Here is a 24,234-nt window from a genome sequence, read left to right on the forward strand (position 1 = left end):
ATCGATATCCGGTCGATTTATATTTACAATGATTCTGTTGTTGTTGTTGTTGTTGATTACCATTATTGTTATTATTATAGAAGCACCATATTGAACAACAACAACAACAAAAGTAACAACCAAGTTTTTTAACACAAAAAAAACGAATTGATAGTGTTCAATTCAATTCGATCAGATCGATCAATTTTCTCTCTCTCGCGCCTTTCAATCTTGTTTTTTCCTTATGTAAGAATCTTTTAGCTGATATTATAATGAACAAGAAAAAAATACAAAAAAATCAAATTCATTGTCATTCATAACTGTAAGATACATATTTGCAAATGATTATGATGATCCATTTGGAACGTCGTTTTGGTTTTGTTTGTCAATACTACCACCACCACCGTTACTATCATCATCATCATCATTATTTATCACCACTACTCTAAAACAAAAAACACCTGAATAATTTTATTTCATTCAAAAATCATTCATTCATAGTAGCTGTATAGGTGATAGATTTAGGAGAATCAGAAAAACCAGGTAAACAAAAAAAAAATTCTTTCTTTCGAAAAAAAACAAAGCAAGATACAGTGTTTCTATCTATTGAACTATCTTTCTTTCTCTCGAATACACAAATTTAAAAGAAAAAAATGTGAATAAAGAGAGACTGCTAAAATATTTTTTTCTAAATAAAAAAAATAAATAAATAAACCATTCAACCAATCTTAATACAAATTGAAATATGAATAAAAATTCACATATATCACCTGTGTGTGTCTGTGTGTTGTTGAAAATAACATTTTTTTTTTCGATGATGAAGATGATGATGAGAAACCAAACTTGATAGTAGAAAAGAAAAACCAAACAATCCAACTATCCAATTATATATGATGATGATGATATGTTTACCGCAAACAAAAACCTCTATCTATTGCTATCTCTATCTCTATCTCTCTCTCTCTCTCTCTCTCTCTCTCTCTCTCTCTCTCTCTCTCTCTCTCTCTCTCTCTCTCTCTCTCTCTCTCTCTCTACACTCATTTTTTTGGTTTGTCTATCATCCATTCATTCATTATTATTTTTAGTTACAAACTCCTCCCATTTTATTGTATTTTTTATATATATTTTATATATAGAAATGGATATAAATTTTTCTTTAATGGGCGGAGCATTTCCAAACTTATACACACTTTATTATATTAAAGATCATATCACTAGCAACTACAAACATGCTTTTGGTGGGCTTTTTTTTCATATCGAAAAAATGTAGGCGGTACTTAAACTACTCTACCATCATAACCACCACCACCACCACCACCACATGATGATTATCAACAACGACTACCTTACTATTTTGTTGTTGTTGTTGTTGATAATCATCAATGATGATGATGTTGTTGTTGATGATGATGATGATGAAAATAGTGATTGCAATGAAGATGTTGAATTCGTCAATCAAACAAAACAAAACGTGTGTAATCATCATCATTTTTTTTAAATGAAAATCTTACGGCCATTGCCGTATCATCATCATCATCATCGCCATACTACGTACAAATTATCTTTGATCATCATCATCATCATCTTAATCATCTTAACGATTGAAAAGATCATCCTGGATAAGATGCTGTAATCAGTTGATTATCATTTTGTTTGTTGTTCAATTTTCATTGATTTTTTTCATTGATTCTTCCCTGATTCCTTCATTGATTCAATATGTCTGTGTGTGGGTGCTTGTGTATTTAATAAATAAAAATTGGAACTATAGAATCTTGGAACTGGTGGCAGTCATGAAAATTTTCAACGAAATAAACAACCAACCAACAACAACCAACATTCAATTTCCACCGATATATGATCATCATCAATGATGATGAAGCAGCACATATAGCCAACCCTAAATCAAACAGAAGAAAAAAAATCTAACGATTGATTAGATCTGAGTTGTTGTTTTTTGTTTTTCGGTTTGTTTGTTTGATTCGGGTAAAGCTTTTTTTTTGAATTGAATGAAAGACGAGAAAGAATTTTCGACCAATCCTCGTTGCTGCTGCTGCTTCTGTCATCAATATATATCCTTGTTGTGTCCGATTTTGTTATTTTTTTGTTTTCTGTTACTTCATTCATTCATTCATTTATGGCGCACAAATCTTTTTGTTCCTGGATAGTTAGTTTCATCGTTTTAATAATCATTTTTTTTGTTTGTGAATCATATAACCATTGATGTGTGTGCATGCGTATATTTGTATCTTTCAATATCGCTTTGTTCTTCATTTGAGTTTTCTTTTGTCTTTTTCTTTCTTTCTCTTTGTTTTCATCCTAATAACCGATTCAAACATCGACATAAAGAATATGAGAAAAATGAAAAAACTTATGATTCATTTGACATAACGAAATTTTGTTGTTAATTTTGTAAAATTGTTTTCTGGAAATTTGAGAATGGCTTAGGTTTATAAATCTGGCCAAATAAAAATAACTAAATTATCATCAAAAATCTGTTTGTATTTGTAATTTGTGTTTAAGTGTGTGTTTATCATCTTCATCATCAGCATCCAAATTTATTGATTGATTGAAATTGCTGGCAATTTTATCATCCATTATCGATAAATTTATTTTGAAACAAAATTTCATCTATTTTAACCCTATTTTAACGCTATTTTAAAAAATCATTATCTGGTCATCATAATAATCATTGCATATAACATCTTTATCCAGAGAAACAAAAAAAAAATCAATCAAATCAATCGATTGATCGATTATCATCATCATCATCAGATTAATGATAATTATTTTAATGTTTATCAATTTATCAATTCGTATTATTATTTCAATGTTTAATCCAAATTTATCCGATAATAATAATAATTTATTTTTTAAAATGGCACCCGGATAAATTCAATAAATTGATTTGCTGTTTTGTTTTTTGTTATGTTGTATGGGGTGTGTTGTAGTGTGTATGTATATTTGTGGTTGTGTTAAGTAAGTGTTCTATATTTGAACTTAAAGTGTTCCTAAATGATAATAATAATAATATTTTTTTTCGAAAAAAAATGTCCTTCCTTTGAAAAAAAAGTTTTTTTTTGTCTGCAAAAATTGGTTTCCAATTTCCATTCTTCTCTATCATTATTTTCCAAATTTTTAATCAGTCATCAATCATATTGCTGACCAAAAAAAACAATACCGAACATTTTTTTTTGAAAAATCTTTTCGCATTCGAAACAAACCCAAAAAACCAAAAACATCGACTTTTCACGACTACTATGAACCAATATCATTTACCAATTGGATCAACTGCAGCATCATCAGCCGCAGATTTAATTGCACCGAATTCTAATCATCCATCGTTATCGATAGAATTTTCATCAAAAAATTCTGATTATCAATATTATCATCAACATTATCATCATCATGCACATTATCATTATGAAAATTTAAATAATAATAATAATAATAATAATAATTCATATCAAACATTATTATCACCATATCGATCACAATTATATACAAATAAACAAATTGTGAATAAATTACCAACATCAATACCATTATTAAATGAATTAACATTATCAACAAAATTGTTAAATAATAATACGTCAGCCCGATCATCATCATCCGTATCATCATCATTATTGTCTTCGTTATCATCGACCAAATCGTCTATGTCACCATCATTGTGTTCATTAAGAAATTTACATTTATCATCCGGTTCAACATCATCATCTTCGTCATCATCATCTTCATCATCTTCAAATTCATCAAATTATAGTCAACAAAATCAATTGATTTCTACAATACCGACAACAACAACAAAAATCATGCAATCAAGTTTAGCATCAAATCATTTAGGCACAATGTATGCCACAAAAAGACGTAGACGTAATAGTAAAAAGTAAGTTGATAGATTAAAAAACAACGAAACAAAACAACAGTGGGTTTTGTTTTTTTATTGCTAGATTTCAATCAGAATTTTTTTTTTTAAAAGTATAAAGAATATTCTTATCCTGATCAGATTTTGATCAATTCTAATAGAAATTGATAATAATTTCGTTTTATAAATGACGCAAAGAATAATGAAAAAGTGAAATTGTCAATCGCCAATGGTCATTCAACAAAATTATCATTACAAATTAATCTAATATCGTTAACTGATTTCATCAAAATGATATGAAATTACCGACTTGGTTTTTTTTCTTCTTTCTTGTTTTTCAATCTGATGAAAATTCTGTTCAATTTCTTCTTCTTCTTCCTCTTCATTGTTTTTTCCCCACTTTGAAACACAAACACCAGAATATTCGTGTCAATTGAATAGACAGACAAAAAAAAATGAATTGAATTGAATTCACTTATGTCAATGTTGATGTTGATTTTAATCATATTGACTGATTCTTTCTTTCTTTCTTTCTTCAATTCAAATATTGTACAGTTATCAAAATGATAAATCTATTATGATGATGATGATGATTATCAACCGAATGATCATCATTTCTTTTCTCGCCTTCTGTTTTTTTATTTATTTCCTTGAAAAAAATGAAATGATTGACTTTACATTCACTTTATGTATTGATTGTATAAAAGATAAATTTGGGTGGATAGATCTAGGATAGATCTAGAAAAAAAAACACAAATAATAATCATAATCATGATCATGTTTGATGATGAAAGCGATATTCTTTAAGGGTTTTTTAAAAATCCATTCATAAATGATGTAATGAAGAAATGAATGATTTAAAAAAAATTGTTACCATTTTGTTGTTGTTGTTGTTGTTGTTATAATTTACCCGTACCGGGATCTTTTATAGATTCAAAACAACAACAACAACAACAACAACAACAAAACCGAAAAAAAAATTGGAATAACGTCCATAACGTCTATCTATCTCAGCCTCTCTTTTTGTGTGTGTGTGTGTGTTATTCGGCCTGTAGAATTGATAACGATAGTTTGTGTTTATGTTTGTTTGGTTTGTTTGTTTGTTTGTATATGAGAAAAAAAAGATAGAACGATAAAGCAAGATAATGTAGAGAAGAACAACAAAAAAAAAAAAAAAAATAAAAAAAATATTCGTACCGTTATTACTATAACCGTTATATTGCTATATTACATTTGAGTTCTATTGCACTCATTATATATTCTATATATATTCTGCTGTTTTTATTATTATTATTATTAAATACTTTCAGTGTGCTTTCAATAAATCCATTGGTACATCCAAATCCAATCTATACACATCCATTTTCATTTATTTACACACAGATAGAAAGAACATACTGAAAGAATATAAACAACAGAATTTTATATTCTATATATCCATCATATCGTTGCTTTTATATAACAGAATTTTTGTTTTCAAACAAACAAACAAACCAAACTGATGGATGTGGTGCCAAAATCAACAACAACAACAACAACATTAATCGATAACAGATAAGGTTGAATAATTTTAATTAGGAAAAAAATCCATTTCAAAGGAATCCATTTTTTGCTGTTCCAATTCTTGTTTGTTGTTTGTCATTTTTTTTTCTCACTTGCTTGATTAAAATCTCTAATCTAATGATGATCGAAAATATTTGTTTTTTTTCATTAGTTTCAACCAAAAAAAAAAGTTGATTTATTTTCTTTCTTTTTCTCTCCTTTTTTTTTGTTGATTATGTCAATCAAAATCGATTAAAGTCAATTAATTCTCATTTACATGATACTTTTGTTGTCGTTGTTTTCCTGTACATTTCAAGAAGAAAAAAATCTTGTTGTTGACATGTTGGGCGGTTTCTTTCAAAAATTAATCCTACAGGATTTTTCTTTTCTTTCTCTTCTCGTTTGTTCTTCGGTCGAGATTTATTTGTTGATTTGGAACAAAGAGAGAGAGAGAGAGAGAGAGAGAGAGAGAAAACAAGAACGAAAATTGCAAATCAAAATTGTCAAATTTCTCGAATCTTTTTGTTTGTTTGTTTGGAGGGGGGGAAAAATTATTATTATTTTAATGAAAATTTGCAAAAGAAAAAAACCCACTAGAAATTCAATATTCATTAAGGCAACACAAACAAATCTTGATTGAGAAATTTTCAAGTAAAAAAATGGATCAAACAAAGTGTAAAAAACGAAGGAGGAAGAATAAGAACACAATAATCGTTGTTGTTGTTGTTGTTGGTGATGGTTTTGCAAATCAAAGATCAAAGATCATTGATGCATTGTAATTATCATTATTAAATTTATCATCGTTGTTGCTGCTGTTGTTTATATTCATTCATTGATTAAGAATATTCACAAATCATTCATCCATTGAAAATTTTATTTTCAATGTTTCATTTTTGTTTTGATCAGCAAAAATACAATGGAAAAAATGAACTTTTTCAAAACATGAAGGTGATATTTTTTTTCTGTTTCTCTCATTGAATTATAACAATGATAATGATAATGATGATTACAGCAGAAATTTTTATTTTTTCTTTTTTTTGGTTAAAAATTTTGCCACCTACAATAACCACAGTGCGAAAAAAAACGTCAATAATTATAGTATGTGTGTGTGACAAACATTAGATTTGATCTGTTTTTAATTATAACTATAATAATGATAAAAATAATAATAATAAAAAACGTTAACCAATAACTAAAATTACCTTTGAACCAGAAACAACAGTGAGAATGAAATAGTAAAAATGGAAAATTATTCATTCTTTTAAATTTTTTGAATAAGATTCAAAAATTATCATTATTTTGTTTGGGTGTAAAATTTGGGACGAATTTCTTGTAAATTTGTGTATTTTATAACTTCTTCTATTTTTATTCTTTATTTATTTTGGTTTTTTTGTTGTTGAAAAACTAATTTTTTTCAATTTTTTCCCTTTAGTTTACGTTTGAATAAAGAAAGTCTGGTCATACCATTATCAACAACAACAACATTACCATTATCAACGACAGCTATTTTAACAGCAACAACAACATCGTCAACAATATCATTATTACAACAGCAATATAAATTAACAACAGCATTATCATCATCATCATTAGAAAATGGAAATTTAAATACCGGTTCCGGTCATCATTTAAATAATCATCATCATCATCATCCACATCACCACCAACAACAGCAACAACAACATTCTCATCATCATCATCATCTTCTTAATCATCAACAACAACAATCGCATCAATTATCAAGTGGTACACAACAATCAACAACAACAACAGGATCATTAAATACAAATGGGGTTAATATATGCCATAATATAAGCAATAATAATAATAATAATATACAACATCATAATATGATTGCATCATCAACAATAAGCAATAATACTAATAATACAAATACAAATACAAATAATCAATCGATAATAAAAACAAATCCATCAAAAAGACATCGTGAACGTTTAAATTCTGAATTAGATATGTTAGCATCATTATTACCATTTGAACAAAGTGTTCTATCAAAATTAGATAAATTATCAATATTACGTTTAAGTGTTTCATATTTACGAACTAAAAGCTATTTTCAATGTAAGTATTGCAAGAGAAAAGAAAAACAAAAAATGATTTGAAATTATCAAATTTTTTTCCATTTGATTGCTGCTGTTTCTTGTTATCGATATGAGTTTATTCTTCAGTTTTTATTTTCATTTTTTCTCATCTCACTGCTATATTATTATTATTATCAGCGGTAATAAACGCCAAAAAGCAAAACAAAATTCTTTTCATCATCATCATCAGTGACCTTGTACTGATATTCAAAGAGTTGCATTTTTTTTCTTCTAAAAGTGTAATGAATATTGAATGATGATAATTAACCATAGGTAACCAAAAAAAAAAAAACAAACCAAAAACAAAAAAAAAACAAATAAATAATGGATGCAACAGTCGAAAAAAAATCGAATCAAACTTTTCATACAGCAAAAGAAGAAAAGAAAAAACAACCCGAAATCGATCGGTAGTCAAAAAATCGAAATGTTGAATCGATCGATCGATCAATTATTATTGCACAAATATTCATAATGTATTTGCTGCTTCCCTATTTTTTTTTCTTTTTGTAGATCATTATCATCATCATCATCATCGATGATGATGATCATAAAAAACATATATATAGTCAGTAAAAAAATAAAAGAATCAGTAACCACATGAAGAAAGAAAGAAAGAAAAACAACAAATGATAATCATTATCATCATAAATGTTCTCTCTTTTTTCATATTTTACTTCTTTTTTTATTTGAAATTCACAACCGAAAATTTGAGAAAATTTGAAAAATGATTGACCACAAAACATTCAACGAAGAACGAACAAACAAAAAAACACATAAACACATCGATTGATGGTTATTATCATCATCATATAATGATAATGATAATGATAATTATAGATATGATGATGCATGTAATAAACATATATTTTTTTACAGTCATTTTCTTCTTTCATTTTTTTTTTTGTAATTTAAAGATGCTAAAACAATAGAATTATTATCATTATTAAATCGAAAAAAAAACAACAGACGCGAGCGTGAATCTCACTTCATTATATAAATAATTGGGCCATGCATATATTGTGTGCCAGTGTGGATAACCAAGTGAAAGTTTTTCTTTTTTTTGGGCAAATTTTCGGATAATTTTCTTCTTTTCTAAGGAAAATTCTTTCGTGAAAAAACAAAACAGAACAAAACAATTTAAATGTCGTGTGGCATAGTTGTTTGTTTGTTTGTTGTTTTCGTTAACCATTTATCGATGTTATTATCCACACAATTAACACAGCACACCCGAAAATGCCATGTACAATTTTTCATTTTTTTCTTTTTTTTTGTTCTGATAAATTTGAATATAATTTTGAACCAGATTTCTCTGTGTGTTTGTTTGTTTATTTGTTCAAAATGTTTAATTTAGTCATCAATTTCTGTTGGAAAGAAGACAAAAATTTTGACATTTTTTTTGTGCTTTGTTTTGCTGAGAATTTTCATTCATGAAGAATTTATGTTTTTTTGTTGTCAATAATTATACCTATCACACGTAAATATTTTTTGGTAGAAAAAACACCTCCTTGGCTGACCGAAACGAAATGAAAAATATTTCTCTGTAAGGAGGAGTTTTGCTCTCCCTGGTCCACGAGAATTTTACCACCGGAAAAGAATTTTCTTGCAAAAAAAAATTTGTAACGAAAATTCCTGAATAATGTTGATGACAATGATGATGATGATTATCATCATATGACTATATCTCCCACACACACCTTAGGCTTGGCCACTGGTTTCGAAATTTTTGTTTTGTTTTTTTGTTTTTTACCAACTTGAAGTGAAAAAAAACAACAACAACGATAAGAGATAGAAATAGCAAAAAAAAAAAGATTGCTTGAAGCCAGCACAATAGATTGTCATCAGCCACCCGAAACCAGTAATTTAATTCTTCTACACATTCGAAGGTTTTATCCCCTTATGGTTAGCAAAAAAAAAAAAAAATCAAATTTACGAATGAAAATCACAGTAGAAAATATTGTTGTTGTTGATGATGATGATTACTGTTCTGTCATTGTGTTGATGATGAAGATTTAAATTGTGATGATGATGACTAGCCTCAAACCTAATTGTTTGTTATCAATTTGTTTTTCTTTTTTCATTTTATATTTTTTTCGTTGTTGATGTTGTTTTTCGGGTTTGGCTCCCATAATCATCATCATCATCATTCTATGGTCGATTAGTTTCTTTCTTTCTATCTCTAGCTCTTTCATTATCCATATAGTTTTTTTTTATTTCTCCATCACAAAATAATAATAATATTATTATGTCCAAATGTCCAGCGAATGATAATGATTACGATGATGATGATGATGATGATGACAATGTGGACATCTGTGATCGATCCCATAGAAATGATTCCACATTGTCCGCACACACACCTTCAATCACACACACACAGAATGTCCACTGTAAAACAACGGAACATTCACTGCATTGTGAAAAAGATCAGATTTTTACATTTACATTTTGCGACAAAAAAAAATTCATCATTTATTCAATCTATTTTTGAAAGATTTTTGTTTTTGTTTTGAATTCATCAAAAATTTCTTTGAAAACTGACAAATAATTGTGTTTGTTTGTGAAGAAAATGGAATGCCAAGCCTTTATTTTTTTCAGTTGTTGTTGTTGTTTTTGTTCATGATTATCGCTTCTGTAATGAAAATTATACAGTTTTTTTTCACAAAAAAAATTTCCAAAAAAAAAAACAAACAATGATGACATTTATTCCATCCATAAATGATGACAATCCTAGATATTTTTTTGTTTTTAAATACTTAATTACATTTATCATTTGTGTGTAAATAGGTTTAGTGTTCATTTCGTTTTTCTTTCCAAATTCCATCCATATTGGATAGAAATTTTCTTCGGAAAAGCAAAGCAAAAAAAAAATTATCATCTTTTCTTTTTGTTGTTTTGTTTTGTTTGTCGACTGTACTTTTTTTCAAAAAAAATACATTATTAAAACTGAATAAATTCTGTGAAAAAAAATCCAAGAATATTCTTGATAAAAATTCTATTTATAAACACATGCATACATCAGAAAACTTGATTTATATTATTTTGTATTCGATTTTTCTGAAAAATAAAAATGCAAAACAAAAAAATCGATTTTTTTCAAAACTTGTCTTTTTTTTGTTGATATTCTAGTTAATAATGTCATTTAAGGTTCTTCTTCTTCTACAAAAAAAAAATTCCCGAAAAAAAAACTTTTCTCTCTCTCTCTCTCTCTTCGGGTACAAAAAATTTCATCGTTTTTTTTTGTAAAAAAATATTTGGAATTGACAAATAATTTGTCTATATCGACATCATCAATGGCCATAATTCTGATGATTGCGTGTTTGATTGAATATTTTTTTCTTCTGAATTTTCATTTTTTTTCGATGATAAAAAAAAACTACAGAACATTGCCTGACTAATATTAAGGGTGGCCAAAGCTTTAGCAACAACCGAAAACCAAAAAAAAAAAAAAAAAAAATTCTCATTGAATTAAAATTGATTTTAATTACAGTCATCATCATCATCATCATCAGCATAATTATTATTATTATTATTATTTTTGATAAATAATGGAATCTTTGAAAATCCCAAACATGATTATAATTGTTTTTGCAGGGCTGTTCTGTTCTGCTGATGTTTAATGTTGTTGTTTTTTTGGTAGTGATCAAGCCTTGTCTTTTTTTTTCATTTTATCAAACTTTTGTTTCTCTACCTTTTGTGTTCATCATCAGCAATTTATTCGTTGATCAGCCAGGAAAGAAAAAAAGGTGAAAAAAATGTTTTTTTTCCATCATATTTTTCGAATATAAAAAAAAATTCAAAAACTATATGCATGAATGAATTTTTCTTCTTGTTTTTTCATTATTATTGTTTGATTTGTTTGTTTGTTTTTTCTTTATCGATTCATTCATTTATTTGCCCAAATATGTGTGTGAATTCGTCATTGGCGATAAAAAAAATGATTCACAATGTTCGATGTCAACCACCAGAACAACACCAATAAGGTGAAACGAAAACGAATTAAAACGAACTTTCTGCCAATGAGAATGAATGTAGGTAAAACAAAAAACTAAACGGAAAATGGAAATGTTGAAAAAAAAATTGATTACACAATAGTCATATAGGACAAATAATGATTTAATCAAAAAAAAAAAATTCAATGAATTTCATATTTTCCCGAAAAGAAAAGTCTAATATAAAACGGAAAAAAAACTAAAAACTAAACCAAACAAAAGAACACGAACATTTTAATAATTTGAAAATTTTCATTTCAAACAACAAATGAAAGAAGAAAAAAAATGTGGACCCAATGCTTTTGGTGTTGATTATGATGATGATGATGATGATGATGAAAAAACTTTTACCAAAAGAATTTCATCCTAAACATACAATGACGATCAACGAGTCTATTGGAGACCATTGGAATTCTTTTCAGTTTTTTTTTCTTTCATCATTCGTTTCGATGAGTTTTATGCGTGACATTTTTTTGCTGGGGAAATAGGGGCGGAATGGTCCGAAAACAGCAAAAATATTGTATTGACTTTGAAACAAAATTCGCTGTTTTTCTGTTCTTCAATTTATTTTATTTTTTTTTGGGCAATTTTTTCGGGAAGTAAGAGCGGGGAAGGAAATTTTCCAGAATTATTATTTTTGAACAATTTTCTTTGAGTTGTTTTTATTTTCATTATGAACCTAATCGATGATAATCTTTAATTCTGTATTCTTTTCTGAATTTCATAGGAAACAAACAAAGAAAATCAATTCAAAAAATGATGATTGCATAATATTTTTTGGATGAAACAATTTTTGAATGATTTCTGTTAGGGCCTTTCATAAACAATATAATGATGATTATTTTTTCCAATTTCCTCTATGATTGTTAATAAGGTTGTAATAACTAACTAATAACTAATGATGTTTATAATGATTATAACAAATGATGATTATAATGATGATATTATCATCACTTAATAGAACATCATTATATAAGGGGTCATATGTCATACAGAAAAGAAAAGACCCTAGGAAAAAAAAAGATTGCGTGAGCTATTTAAAAAATATAAATAATATCAATATAGTCCTATGTAGGTACCTAGAGAAAAAAAAGGTCAACTAGGTTATTTTATTATTGTTTACCGACAAAAAAAAAAACATTGTAAAAGTTGTTGATCTATATAGATGAATCAAATAAATGAAAATTCATTGGGTTTTTTTCTTCGATTAACAAAAACTGATTGATTATGTTGTGTGTGTGACACAAGACACAAGACAGAGACAGAAAACTTAACAAAAAAACGCCTCCTGTATTATTATCACGCAATATCAGTGTGTCTTGTGTGATATAATAAAATCGAGAGAAAAATATTCTTTTTTTTTAAACAACCAAATAAGTAAGTAAGTAAGTAGCCTAATTTTGCTTTTTTTTCTCTCGTCGACATTGAACAGCAGCAAGAAGAAGAAAATAATATTCTAATATTTGACTGATGATTTATATCAAAAAAAAAGATAATAAGGTAGAAAAATTGTTGTTCATCATTATCAATTGATTGATTGATTGATTGATTGATTGAGTGTTAAGTTGATTTAAATCTATGAAATTTCGTCGTCGTCGTCGTCTCTGTTTTTTTCGGAATAAGAATTGCTTTGATCGCTTAATCCTTGACAAATTATGGTGTACATACACACACTGATAAACAGGATTTGATTTGATTTTTGCTGTTATCAAAAAAATCAAAAGTCAATCATCAAGATGGAATTATGTGAACAAACAGAGAGGGGGGTATACAGAAAAGAAAAGAATCATAATAATAATTTTTTCTTGACCATAGTGTACTTTTTAGTTTACTGAGAATAACCCCTGAATGAAAATTTAGTTATTGCGTGCCAATCTTAATTTATTTGATCAACATTAAAATTTTCCTATTAATATTTGAAATTCCATTGATATTTAATGAATATCAATGGAATTTTTCTATGCTTCTTTATAGTTGGACAAAGCAAAACAAAATTTCATTTTGCTTTTGTTTGATTTACTTACACTTGTTGTTATTCTGTGTCAAATTCTTGACAAGATTGTAACAACAACAACAACAACAAAATGAATTATTTTTTACTAATATTGACTATATTTGCTTTATAAAGCAGAAAATTTTCACATTTTTTTTTGTTGTTGTAAAAATGATTACAAAATGATGATTACTTTTCTGTGTGTATATGTGAATGACTCTTCTTCTTTTTCTTTCATTGTTGATTTTAATAAATTAAATTTTTCATTGATGATAATAACAATAATGGTGATGACAATCAAATCAGTCGTCAATCATCATCATGATGAAAAAACATACAAAAAAAAGCAAGAAAGATTCAAATTTATTTTCTACATTTCCTTCCTTCCATTCATATTTGCTTGTTTGTTTGGATTTCCTTCCTTCCTTCCTTCCTATGCAAACTACATACATACAAACCTCCACCCAATCTGGCAAATTATGGTTGCATAATAGTGAATGAAGGGGGTATGAGGAGGAGAAGGAGGAGAATTGAAAATTTTTTTTCCTATCAGGAACAACAACAACAGCAACAGATCAACAACAAAAAAAATAACCAATTTTCTAGCTATTTAAATAAAGTTAAACCATTATAAATGAAATCGTTGCGTTTCATTTCATTGAATAATTGTGAGAAATTTTTTTTTCAATTCATTCGTTCATCGTTATCGATTATTTTGCTCTGTCTGTTTGAATTGTTTGTTTTTCTATCTTTTTTTTTGCCTCGATCATCAATAAGCAAATATCGAATGAATGAATGAATGAATGATCCAAAAATGAATGAATTTGTAAAATGTTTTTTTTTGATATTTTCATTTTTAATAATGAAAATAAAGCATTGATGTATGACATACATATGGCTACTGTATGATTGCTGTATGTGCACATGGCCAATATCATTATCCAGGTGTGTGTGTGTGTGTGATCATGAAATATGTAACCAAGGTTTTTTTTTGGTTCCCTTGACTGGTTGATTAGTCGGTCTTTTTTTTTGTTGGTTGTTGGTTGGAGGACCATAATCGCATCGTTATTATCATGACCATGATCATCATCATTGGGTAGACAAAAAAAAGGTAGAGATTAGATTAGAACATCATCATCAACAATAATAATGAGCTCGTGATACACGAATTTCTTTTTTTCTTTTTCTGAATCATCATTATTATTATCTCATACAAGAGAGAGAGAGAAGAAAACGAAATTACAAATACACAACTTTATCGAATCATTTTTTTCTGGATAGGATTCAATTTTTTATTGTTTCTTCTATGAACGCGTGCTAAATATGATGATAGTAATGTTGTTGTTGTTGTTGGATTCTTCGAAATGATATCGATTCGTTTGTTGTTGTTGTTGATGAGGTGATTCATATCAACAACAACAACAACAACAACAAAAAGTTCAATGTTTGAAACAAAACCAGAAAATAAAGATTCAGACCAATTTCACGATGGTAACAAATATAAGCCGACCGACTGGCTGACTGGATAGTTTGCTGGCAGGCAAACTTTGTTGTTGTTGTTTTTTTTTTGAATGATAATGCCATCAATCATCATCAGGTCATATCAGTCAAATTTATTTTTTATTTTTTATTTTCTTACCAGAAGATATTCACTACAGAAACAAAAAAATACAACAGAAAATCAACCATCCAAACTAATAGAACCAGCAAAAAAAAAAAAAAAAAGTCAAACCATAATCGTCATTATCATTATCAAATGATTTTGTTGTTGTTGTTTGTAAATGTCGATCAATTGTAATATGGTCAATGATAAGTTTCAATTTCGATTTCAATTCTCACATAATAAGAGAGTGAGAGAGAGAAAAATAATTTAATGATCATTCTCAATTACAGTTTATTATTTACTTTTATCAAAAAGAATAAACGTGTTTTTTGAAAAACAAAAATTCGGTGGGAAATTTTTTCATTTTGTTGTTGTCGTTGTTGTTAATTCGTTTCTTTACCAAAAATCAAATCCAAAAAAAGAAACTGACCATTGGCCATTTTGGCGCCCAAACTTTTTTTGATCACAAAGTAAAAAAAACCAAAAATCTAATCAATACTTGATGATGATAGTGATTATATTATTATCTCAATATCATCATCAATTGATAATATAACCTATGACCTTTTTCGTACCTTTGATTTTTTTTCACTGTTTGAGAAAAAAAAAGAAAAAAGAAAAAAATGCATTTCATACATCAAATAGATCGATAAATCATCATCATCCATCGTATTAATCGATGATGATGATGATGATGGTAATGAGAAATTATCTCCATACAAACAATAAAAAAAAATGAAATGAAAATTCAATTTGAATTTAATTCGATACTGTAAAATACTAATTTAAAGTTAAAAAAATCTATGAAAAGAAAAGAAATCGATTTAATCGATATATATTTTTCAATGGTTATATATTGATCAATCGATCAAAAAAAAATCATTATTGTATAATATCATTAATTTGTCAGGTTGGATTATCCTTAAAATGAATGAATGAATGAATGAATGATGTAATTGATGAATGTGAATACTTTTTGTTGCTGAATGAATCCATTGTAATTGATTATCATCATTAATAATTATTCAATTTTTTTCTTCTTTTTTTCACTTTGATTTTTTTTATTATTATTATAACCATTTGATTTTGATTGATGAAAATCGATTGATTCAATTCAATTCAATTTAATAATGATAATCTCAATAGCGGCATTACGAAAAGATCGAGAAGCAAAACAACAACATCAAATATTACAACAACAAAAACAACAACAACAACAACAACAACATTCTATATCGAACAATGATCCGACAACAATATCAACATCTATTTGTGATTCATCATCATCATCACCATCAACAATTGGTTTAACCAAATCATCATCAACAACAACAACAACAAATAATAATAATTCAGATTTGAATGGTCATTATACTAATAATAGTAGTAATGGAACATCTAGTTCATCATCATCTCCATCAACATCATCAACATCTACGTCATTATCATCATCATCATCATCATCATCATCTACAAAGGCAACATCATTATCGGCCAAAATTTTTCAACAACAACAACAAAATTTTCAATCAATTCATCAACATCAACAGCCGCATCAATTTGTTAATTATCAACAACAACAACAACAACAATCAAATCATAATATACAGCATCATAATCATAATCATAATCATCATCATCATCTACGTCATAATCATTTACATTATACAAATCATATTACAAGTAATATTATTGATTGTAATTGTTTATCACCATCAACAACAACAACAACAACGACAATGACAACGGAAATGACAGCTGCATCAATAGCAATTGAATCAATGATGGAAAGTGATCTAATATTACAAGCATTAAATGGATTTTTATTAATACTTACATGTGATGGTGAAGTATTCTATACATCCAATACGGTTGAAACTTATCTTGGTTTTCATCAGGTAAAAATTTTTATTATTATTATCATTTTTTTCAATTTAATATAACTGATTTGACCTTACTGATTTGACATTTGCAGCAGAAAAAAAATATTAATCATTTATGTCCAAAATAAATGTCCATTTTAATTTTAGTTTTTGTCGGTGTGTGTGTTGACAGGCATAATTGAATTTACCTACGGTTTTGTATAATAATTCAATTCAGGAAAAGAAAAACTTTTGCAATGACAATCATCATCAGCAAAAAGAAAAATCAACGGGCTAATCAGATCAACGATTATTATTAGGTATAGTTGGCTACCGGTATAGTAAATGACCAGTAAAAGAGTGAGAGAGGGAAAAAGAAATTTAGGATGTAGATAATTACTATATTGACCGTTATCCTTTCAAGAGAAAAAAAAATGGTTTGACCTGAGGATAATTATCATGAGAGAACGAAAAAAAATTCATTGCCCGTTCCATTAACTATCGAATCGAATCAATTGTTGGTGAAAAGTTTTTGAATTGAGTAAAATTCAAATTAAGTTATCCAATCATTTTGGAACCAAAAAAAAAAAAAAAACTAATTTTCCAAATGAAATAAGATAATTTATTCATTGTTTTTTTCTTCTTTCTTCCTTTTAAACTCTTATTATGTGAATGATTTTGAATTTGTTTGTTTGTTGTTTTCGTGTTTCTGGTTGTTTTTTTTTCTCTCCATTTTTATGATGTTTTTTTTTCTCCTCAATCATTTGACTAAGACCAGATGTAACCTCAAAAAACCACGTTTATCGTTTAGTTGTTGTTGTTCCCGTTATGGAATGAATATTTTTTTTTCATGTTTGATGTTCGTGGAACACGTTTTTTTTCTTTCTCTCTCTCAGGTCATCAAAATTGATTGAAAACAAAACGTATAAAATGGTATTTTTAATAGGTAAAAAACCGAAAAACGAACTAGTTTTATGTCCATTTATGAATGAATTTTTTTTTTTGAACAAGGTCATCAATTTTGCTGGTTGCTTCATTTCTTTATTTCATCAATCACTTTTTTTCTGGCTTAAAATAACCAGAAATATAAACAGAATACAAACATCATTTATTTTATTTATTTATCTTTTAACTTTTGGTAGCCAAATGAATCTCCAAAACAAAAACAAAAAAAATCTTAATTATATTCATTACAAACCTAATTAGTTTGAAGAAAAAAAAATTGTTGACGATATAAAGAGAGTGAGTGAGTGAGTGAGAGAGAGAGAGAAAAAAAAATCCAAATAAATAAACAAGCAACCATTACGATAATGATGATGATGATGGTGATTATAATTCATTAAGACCACCATCATCATCATCATCACAGCAAGAAGGAAAAAAACCTTTTTCCAAATGAATGAATAAATGAATAAAAAAAACCAGGTAAATGAAAAAAAAACAACAACAACATTAACAACCACAATAACGAGAACAACAACAACAACAAAAAAAAATGACTAGCCTCTGAATAGGATAAAAAGACACACACACTGAGAGAGAGAGAAAAGATGACAATTGACATATTAGTTATTGTGTGTTAATTTGGCCAAAAAAAATAGAAAAAAAAGATTATGAATGAACCACGGAAATCAACAAAAAAAAACAACAACAATAATCATCATCATCAATTTTCAAAATCTAAAACATGAATTATCATTATATTCAAAAAGGTTATGTTGCTGTTGTTTTTTTTTTTGGGGGGGAGGAGGATGGGGTATAATGCTGCAATTCATATTTTTTTTTGGTTAATATCATTCTGTTCATCTCTACTATCTCTATCTATCTAGACAAGGAAATATGTAGAGAGAGAAAGGGAGAATGGAAAAAAAACCCAAAACAATTTATGAGTAAAACAGAATATAAAGTAACATAAATCAAAACCAGAATTGGGGAAAACAAAAAAAACATTGCATTCTTTACTATTGTTGTAGGCCACTATTTTTTTATATTTTAAATGTCATAAATCAGGCTTGGTCACATGGTTAGATTGGATTTTATTTGTCAACCAACCAGCCAAACACACACCTAATTTGCTGAATAATCCATTTTTTTGGATAATGATTTATTCATTTTATCATTAAAAAAAATTATAATTATAATTTTTTTAAAAATAATATTTAATTTTCTATTTTTATCTTCTTCTTTTCATTGAATACAACCACAACTGTTAATATAGTCGGATATATGTCATCAAAGTGTTTATGAATTAGTACATTCAGAAGATCGTGAAGAATTACAACGTCATTTAATGTGGAATTCAAATCTACCAACAGATCGATCAACATTAAAATTAACTGAAATTTTATTAACAGGTTTGTTTGGTTTTTTGTTCTTTAATTTAAAAAAAAATTGTTTATATTTTTTTCAAAATAAATAACAAATCTTCAATTTATTTTGAAATATAGAAAATTGTCATCTTCTTGAACGTAATTTTACTGTAAGATTCCGTTGTTTATTGGATAATACTTCTGGATTTTTGGTTAGTATTTTCAAAGACAAAAAAAAAATCATTTGTTTAAATAATTTTTTTAAATTATTCAAGCGATTGGATGTACGTGGCCGAATCAAAATATTACATGGACAAAATCATAAAAGTGAAGAACCACCAATGGCATTATTTGCTGTTTGTACACCATTTGGTCCACCATCATTATTAGAAATGCCAGCCAATGAAAAAGCATCATTTAAATCTAAACATAAACTTGATTTTTCAATGGTTTCAATGGAACCAAGAGGTCGTTCATTACTTGGTTATAATGAATCGGATTTAGCTAATCGTGGTGGTTATGATCTTATACATCAGGATGATTTATTCTATGTGGCAAGCGCTCATCAAGAATGTAAGAGTGTTTGTTCTATTTTTTTTTTTTTTTTTAATTAACGATTCAACAAATTATCAATTTTTTTCAATTTTAGTGCTCAAAACTGGAGCTTCAGTATTGATCGCATATCGATTAGTAAGTAAAGATTGTCTAAAATGGCAATGGCTTCAAACTAGTGCACGTTTAGTGTACAAAAATAGTAAACCTGATTTTATACTTTGTACACATCGTCCATTAATGTAAGCTATTTTAATAGATTAATTTGAAAAAAAGATAATAAATTTTTTTTCGATTTTTAATAACTTTTAGGGAAGAAGAAGGTAGAGATCTATTAAGTAAACGAACCATGGATTTTAAGGTAACCTATTTGGATGGTGGACTTGGTGCTATTACTGTCAATCGAAATAGTAATGGTGGATCACAACAAAATTCATGTAATTTTCTTAATGATTCTTATTCACAATCATCATCATCGGGTAATACACCGACTACAACCAAAACAACAACTAATGATTGTTCAACTGTAAAACAATCTAAATCAATAAAATCTGAACGATCAACATCTCGATCATCATCAAGAAATACAAATAGTGTTAACAGTGTTTGTGATGTTAATGGTAATGGAAATAGTAATAATGGTAGTCATTCAATAAATAAATGTAATAATGACATTAATACAAATACAAACAAATTACGATATCAGGCTGCTGATTCGACTAGTGGAAGCAGTCATAGTGATAGCCAAAGCCAAAGTCATAATCAACGAAATACATCTCGATCGAACAATAATAATACACAATCATATATGACAACAACAACAACAACAACAAAGAAATCATCAAAATCTTCATCACTTAAATCGGGAGCATCATCATCATCATCATCATCAGCCAAAAAGAATAAATCATCAGCCGCCAATATATCATCATGTATGTCTCGTTATGAATCACCTAATTCATTTTCAATGACATCGAATCATACAAATAGTATTAGTAGTCAACATTATCTTTCAACTCCACCATTAGAAACAAATAATTCGTTTGATCGAAACATTCAACATAATCTTAAAATAACCGGTGATCGTGAAATACATTTTGATTCAGCAATTACATCCATTAATCATTCAAATAGTACAACTAGTCCAGAAATATCGGATTTATCAAGTGCAAATATTCGATCAACAACATCAAATTATACTAATTCAAGTGGTAGCTGGTCATCTGCTATTCATCATCATAGTAATCCATATTCAGCATTGCTTGATGAATCAGGAAGTTTACATTTAGCAAGTGAAGCACCATCACATTCAATGTTTGGACATCAACATACGGCTACATCGGCATATCATCATCATTCTGGTCATCCACATTCTTTATCTATTGGTGGATTAGATTGTGGTACTGCAGCAGCTGCAGCGGCTGTTGCTGCAGCTGCATATAATGCTGCATATCATCATCCAGCAACTGCATCAACACATCAGCCATATAGTCATCATCAAACTATTACATCGCATAATAATGATTCTTTAACACAATCATCACCACCACCACCATTACATCAACATCGTCAACAAACACATCATCCAGAAGCTATTGTTCACGATTCAATCGATACAGATTCATCACAGCCAAATTATTCTGGTAGTGTTTCTTCAGCAACGAATATTGTTTTACCATCATCAGAATCACCAAGTTCAACCGATGTTTCAGTTTCGGTGACTACATCGAATGATATTGAACATAATAATCTTTTAAGTCGTGCACCAACTACATCATTTTTCAGTGCTGAAAATCTACTCAATTATTCTTCAGCCACACGACCACATAATCAAACAAATAGTTATGGAGCTGCAAATACATGTTCATCAACTTCCGATACAACAGGCAATGATATTTATGCTGTAGCTGCAGCTGCTGCTATTCATCATGGACAACGTCATGGTCAATATGTTATGGGTGGACATAGTGCAAATAGTCATCATCCATATACTCCTCATCATTATGGTACGGCAGCTAGCACTTATCATCATCAATTGCATCAAAATTCTGGTATTGCTACTTCAACTCATCCACACCATACATCATATAATCATGATAATTTTAATCATGATGATAATGGTTCAACAAATCTCAGTGGTGGATATCTTAGAAATCCAGTGACTGGCCTAATGTATTCGGAAACGTTTTCAGGTTTTCATGATTCAAACAGTAGCACAACAAATGCAGCAACAAATCCATATCGATTAAGTAGCACTTATAACTATGGTCATCATCATCATCAAAATATGCCATCATTAAACGGTAGTGAAACATATTCAAATCATCATCGTAATCATCATCATCATACATCAACATCATCATTGTCCAATGGATCTGAACATCCAAATTCAACAAATACATTTAGTTCGGTTTATGGATCTCATACACATCCACATCTTCATGCATTTGCCGCACATACAAGTTTAGCAGCAGCAGCAGCGGCAAACTGTCCAACAAATGACCTTAATTCTCATCAAACATTTTTTAATGCAGCTTCTGCTTTAGATCATCATTCAGGTCATCATCATCATCAACATCCACATCAAACGACTGATGCATTTGCTGGTAATTTTAATATGCATGTACCTCTTTGGAATGGTCTTGGTATGTTATCATCGGCATCAACATCAGCTACAAATAATCATACACCAATTGTAACCGATTTTTATAATGGAAGTTCATTTTCATCATTACAAAAACAAACATCTTTAAATCATGAAAAATTGGAAGCAGATGATGATGATGATGATCATCATCATCATACACCACAACAACATCATGAACAACAACAACAACAACAATTAATTGGAAATAAAACTGATCAATATTTTAAGAAACGAAAATTGAAACATTGCAATACAAATTCACTTTCGATTTCATTAAATAATTCAGATGTACAAACATCATCATCAACAACAAATGTTGTACATTTAAATCATAATTCGATGATAAGTGCTGATACACCTCCTGCTTCCTCTTCATCGTCTTCTTCAAGTTCATCAACAACATTGATTGATGAATATAATAATCTAAATAATAATAATAATAATGATGATCGTAAACAGCTTAGATCAACTGATTTAATTATTGAACATAATAATAATAATAGTCAACCGAATCCATTGCTTTGGAATTCATTGATGGCTTCCACAACAAATTCTTTGACAACCATGAGAACAGTATCAACACCGACACCGACAACAACAACAACAACAACATTAGATTCAAATAATAATAAATCAATTACATCGGATATTGGGCCAATAACACAAACATTAACACAAACAAGATCAACACATTTACAAAATAATAATCAACAATTAATACAAAATGAATGTTTTTTATCACCATCATCAACAACATCATCAACATCATCATTATCATTAATAGCAGCCAATTCTATTGGTATTTGTAATCATATTGAATCATCATCATCATCATCAACAACACCGTCTTCAGCATCTTGTTCATCTAATATAATTCATGATCAAAATGTATCGGCAACATCAACAACATCGACATCAACATCAACAACAACAACCACAGCATTAACAATGTCGACAATAGCATCATTGATTGATGCTACAAATACATCGAATATTTTATCATTGAATATTGAAGCCAATTGATTGATTTGATTCGATAATCATCAATTGTAACAACACACACATAAATTTCAGTTTTAAAAAAACTATTGGATATTACTATTACTAAATAATTCTGTTAATTATAAATTTGGCTCCATTTAGTAATTGATTTTCGTTTTCACTAATTCTTCTCTTTTATTATTATTCATTCTAACAATATTTACTATAATAATTCATATTCTGATTTGTATTCAAACAAACAGACAAAAAAAAAATCTGGACCAAATTTTTTTCTTTCTGTTCATTCCATTCTGAAACTGAAAAACAAAACAAAAATTAATAACAATATTTTTTTCTTTGATTCGATTATTCAATTCCAAAATAAAAAAAATCGATCAATCAAAATCCCAATCAAAATGCTCATTCATTAAATAGATTTTATCCAATGAAAAAAAACATTACAAAATTCCATATTAAACAAATACCATAATCAATCAATCAATCAATTAAATAATTTTGAATTATTTTCCTGTTCAATCCTTTTCTTCAATCGACTTTTCAAACATTAGTGTTTGCTTCTTTTTTTTGTTGTTTTCTTGCATATACAGATCATTTTACTTATATTGATACTAAACATACAACACATCAACCAATTAATCAAACATTCGATTTAAACTGATTGATTTTAATGCAAAGAATGTTTACTTTTTCTTTTTTTTCATTCATTCATTTATAATTTATCTTCAAACATTGAAATTTGTATTATAATAAAAAATATTGATATCATCATATTATATAATAATAATCAAA

At 28.0% G+C, this 24,234-nt stretch overlaps 1 protein-coding gene across 1 annotated transcript; it reads left to right on the forward strand.

The window, feature by feature from the left end:
• Positions 1–1,459: 1,459 nt before the first annotated feature.
• LOC113796518 (uncharacterized) lies at positions 1,460–24,199 on the forward strand. Its single transcript, XM_027346807.2, has 8 exons — positions 1,460–3,865; positions 6,819–7,468; positions 16,220–16,971; positions 19,154–19,289; positions 19,383–19,456; positions 19,520–19,817; positions 19,894–20,038; positions 20,109–24,199. The coding sequence occupies exons 1-8, from the start codon at positions 3,237–3,239 to the stop codon at positions 23,464–23,466; spliced, it is 6,042 nt and encodes a 2,013-aa protein (XP_027202608.2). The 5' UTR covers positions 1,460–3,236; the 3' UTR covers positions 23,467–24,199.
• Positions 24,200–24,234: the final 35 nt, after the last annotated feature.

This window comes from Dermatophagoides pteronyssinus, unplaced genomic scaffold, assembly GCF_027571235.1.
Source record: "Dermatophagoides pteronyssinus isolate colony J.1.1.1.1 unplaced genomic scaffold, Derpt_VIB-CSIC_2022.12 sq0005, whole genome shotgun sequence".
In the NCBI taxonomy this organism is placed as follows: domain Eukaryota; kingdom Metazoa; phylum Arthropoda; class Arachnida; order Sarcoptiformes; family Pyroglyphidae; genus Dermatophagoides; species Dermatophagoides pteronyssinus.